At 46.6% G+C, this 1,762-nt stretch overlaps 1 protein-coding gene across 1 annotated transcript; it reads left to right on the top strand.

Moving 5' to 3' along the window:
- The first annotated feature begins 167 nt into the window (after positions 1–167).
- Positions 168–911, top strand: LOC102255419 (melanoma-associated antigen 10). Its single transcript, XM_005853073.1, has one exon. The coding sequence runs from the start codon at positions 168–170 to the stop codon at positions 909–911; it is 744 nt and encodes a 247-aa protein (XP_005853135.1).
- The last annotated feature ends 851 nt before the right edge of the window (positions 912–1,762 follow it).

Here is a 1,762-nt window from a genome sequence, read left to right as displayed (position 1 = left end):
AGGAGGAGGAGGAGGAGGAGGAGGAGGAGGAGGATGCCCCGTCTCTCTCCTCCTCTCGTTCTTCCTCCCCCTCAGTCCTGCTTTTAGACAGCCTAGAGCAGGTGTCTGCTGCTGAGACACTAAGTCCTCCCCAGAGTCCTCAGGGTGCCTTCCCCTCCCCCCATGCCATGGCATCCTTTCCATGGAGACACTCTGAAGATGAGAGCTCCAGCAGCCAAGATGAGGAGGGTCCAAACACTGAGGGAGGCCCTGAAGATGATGCCGATTTCTTGCTCTACAAAGCACTGCATTTGAAGATGATAGAAATGGTGGAGTTTCTGCTCCTGAAGTATCGTGCAAAGGAGCCAACCACAAAGGCAGAAATGCTGAGTAGTGTCATCAAAGAGCACCAGGACCACTTTCCTGAGCTTTTCAGTGCAGCCACTGAATGCATCCAGTTGGGTTTTGGTATTGTTGTGAAACAAATGGACCCCAGTACCCACACCTATGTCCTGGCCACTGCCTTGGGGCTCACCTATGATGGGATGGTGAGCGATGGGCACAGATATCCCAACACAGGCCTCCTGGTCACACTTCTGTGTGTGATCGCCTCAGAGGGTGATTGTGCCCCTGAGGAGAAAATCTGGGAAGCAGTGAATATTTTAGGGGTGCATGATGGGAAGGTTCATTGGCTCTATGGGGAGCCCAGGGAGCTCCTCACCAAAGTTTGGGTGCAGGAACAGTACCTAGTGTACCACCAGGTGCCCAATAGCGATCCTGCACGCTATGAGTTCCTATGGGGTCCCAGAGCCCATGCGGAGACTACCATGTTGAAAACCCTCCAGTTTGTGCTCAGGGTTAATGACAGGGATCCCTATTCCCTTTCATCCCTGCTTGAAGGGCCTGAGTACAATGAGAACCACTATGCCTGAGCCAGAGTTGAATCCAGGCACTTTGCAGGCCCATGTGCATTAACTTCTTTTGCTGGGCATAAAGTGCATCCAATTTTCAACTCTATGTTTGAGAAGAAACTAATAGTGAGGCCCAGGGAAAGGTTTGGGCTCCTATTATGATTGAGAAATTTATGATTTATTATTTTGCGATTTTTAAGGAAATTTTCTAATGTCCCTTTTCATAGCAGGTTTCATAAACTTTTAGCATGTAAGTTTGTAAATGACATTGATCACATTATATATTTCTACATGTCCAGCTCAAGAGTAAGAGATTTGCTATTGTATAACGAAAATTGGGACACTTCCCATCGTAGTTTGTGATCCCAAAATAGATAACATGGCATTATAAAAGGATTTCCTTGGAAATGTGTAAGAACTCGGCAGTACAATCGATGGAGTTAATAAATAGAAAAATAAAAGCAAGAGGTTGTTAATTTTTGATTCCTATCTCTTCTCGTCTGTCTTTGCATGAAACAACTTCTCTAAGGATCCTTGGTTCCAGCAAGAAAGTGGAGGGATTTCATCTACATAAAGACGATCCCTGCTCAGTGGTTCATTTAATCCCCAGACATTCACTGAGCCTATGTCCTCTGGAAGATTCTGTGTTAGTAGTGGAGACACCAACATAAGCAGGGCACACCCACCCACAGAATGATAGTGTAGGAGCTGAAGTCATATAAGGAAGGGGTTAGGTGTCCCCTAAATCCTACAAACAAGTAACAGAACAGGTGAGGTGGTGGGCCTCCAGGGAACAGCACTCAATTGTCAATGGCCTTCATTTTTATCACAGCGTAGTTGCAACAGCATGGATGGAACTGGAGAGCATTATG

The sequence above is a fragment of the Myotis brandtii genome, unplaced genomic scaffold (genome assembly GCF_000412655.1).
Source record: "Myotis brandtii unplaced genomic scaffold, ASM41265v1 Scaffold31070, whole genome shotgun sequence".
Classification (NCBI taxonomy): domain Eukaryota; kingdom Metazoa; phylum Chordata; class Mammalia; order Chiroptera; family Vespertilionidae; genus Myotis; species Myotis brandtii.
Note: the sequence above shows the minus strand (reverse complement) of the source record. Positions and strands in the feature narration are given on the sequence as shown.

Coding starts and splice junctions, on each gene's coding strand:
- LOC102255419 (XM_005853073.1), top strand. CDS start 168: ATGGCATCCTTTCCATGGAGACACTCTGAAGATGAGAGCTCCAGCAGC.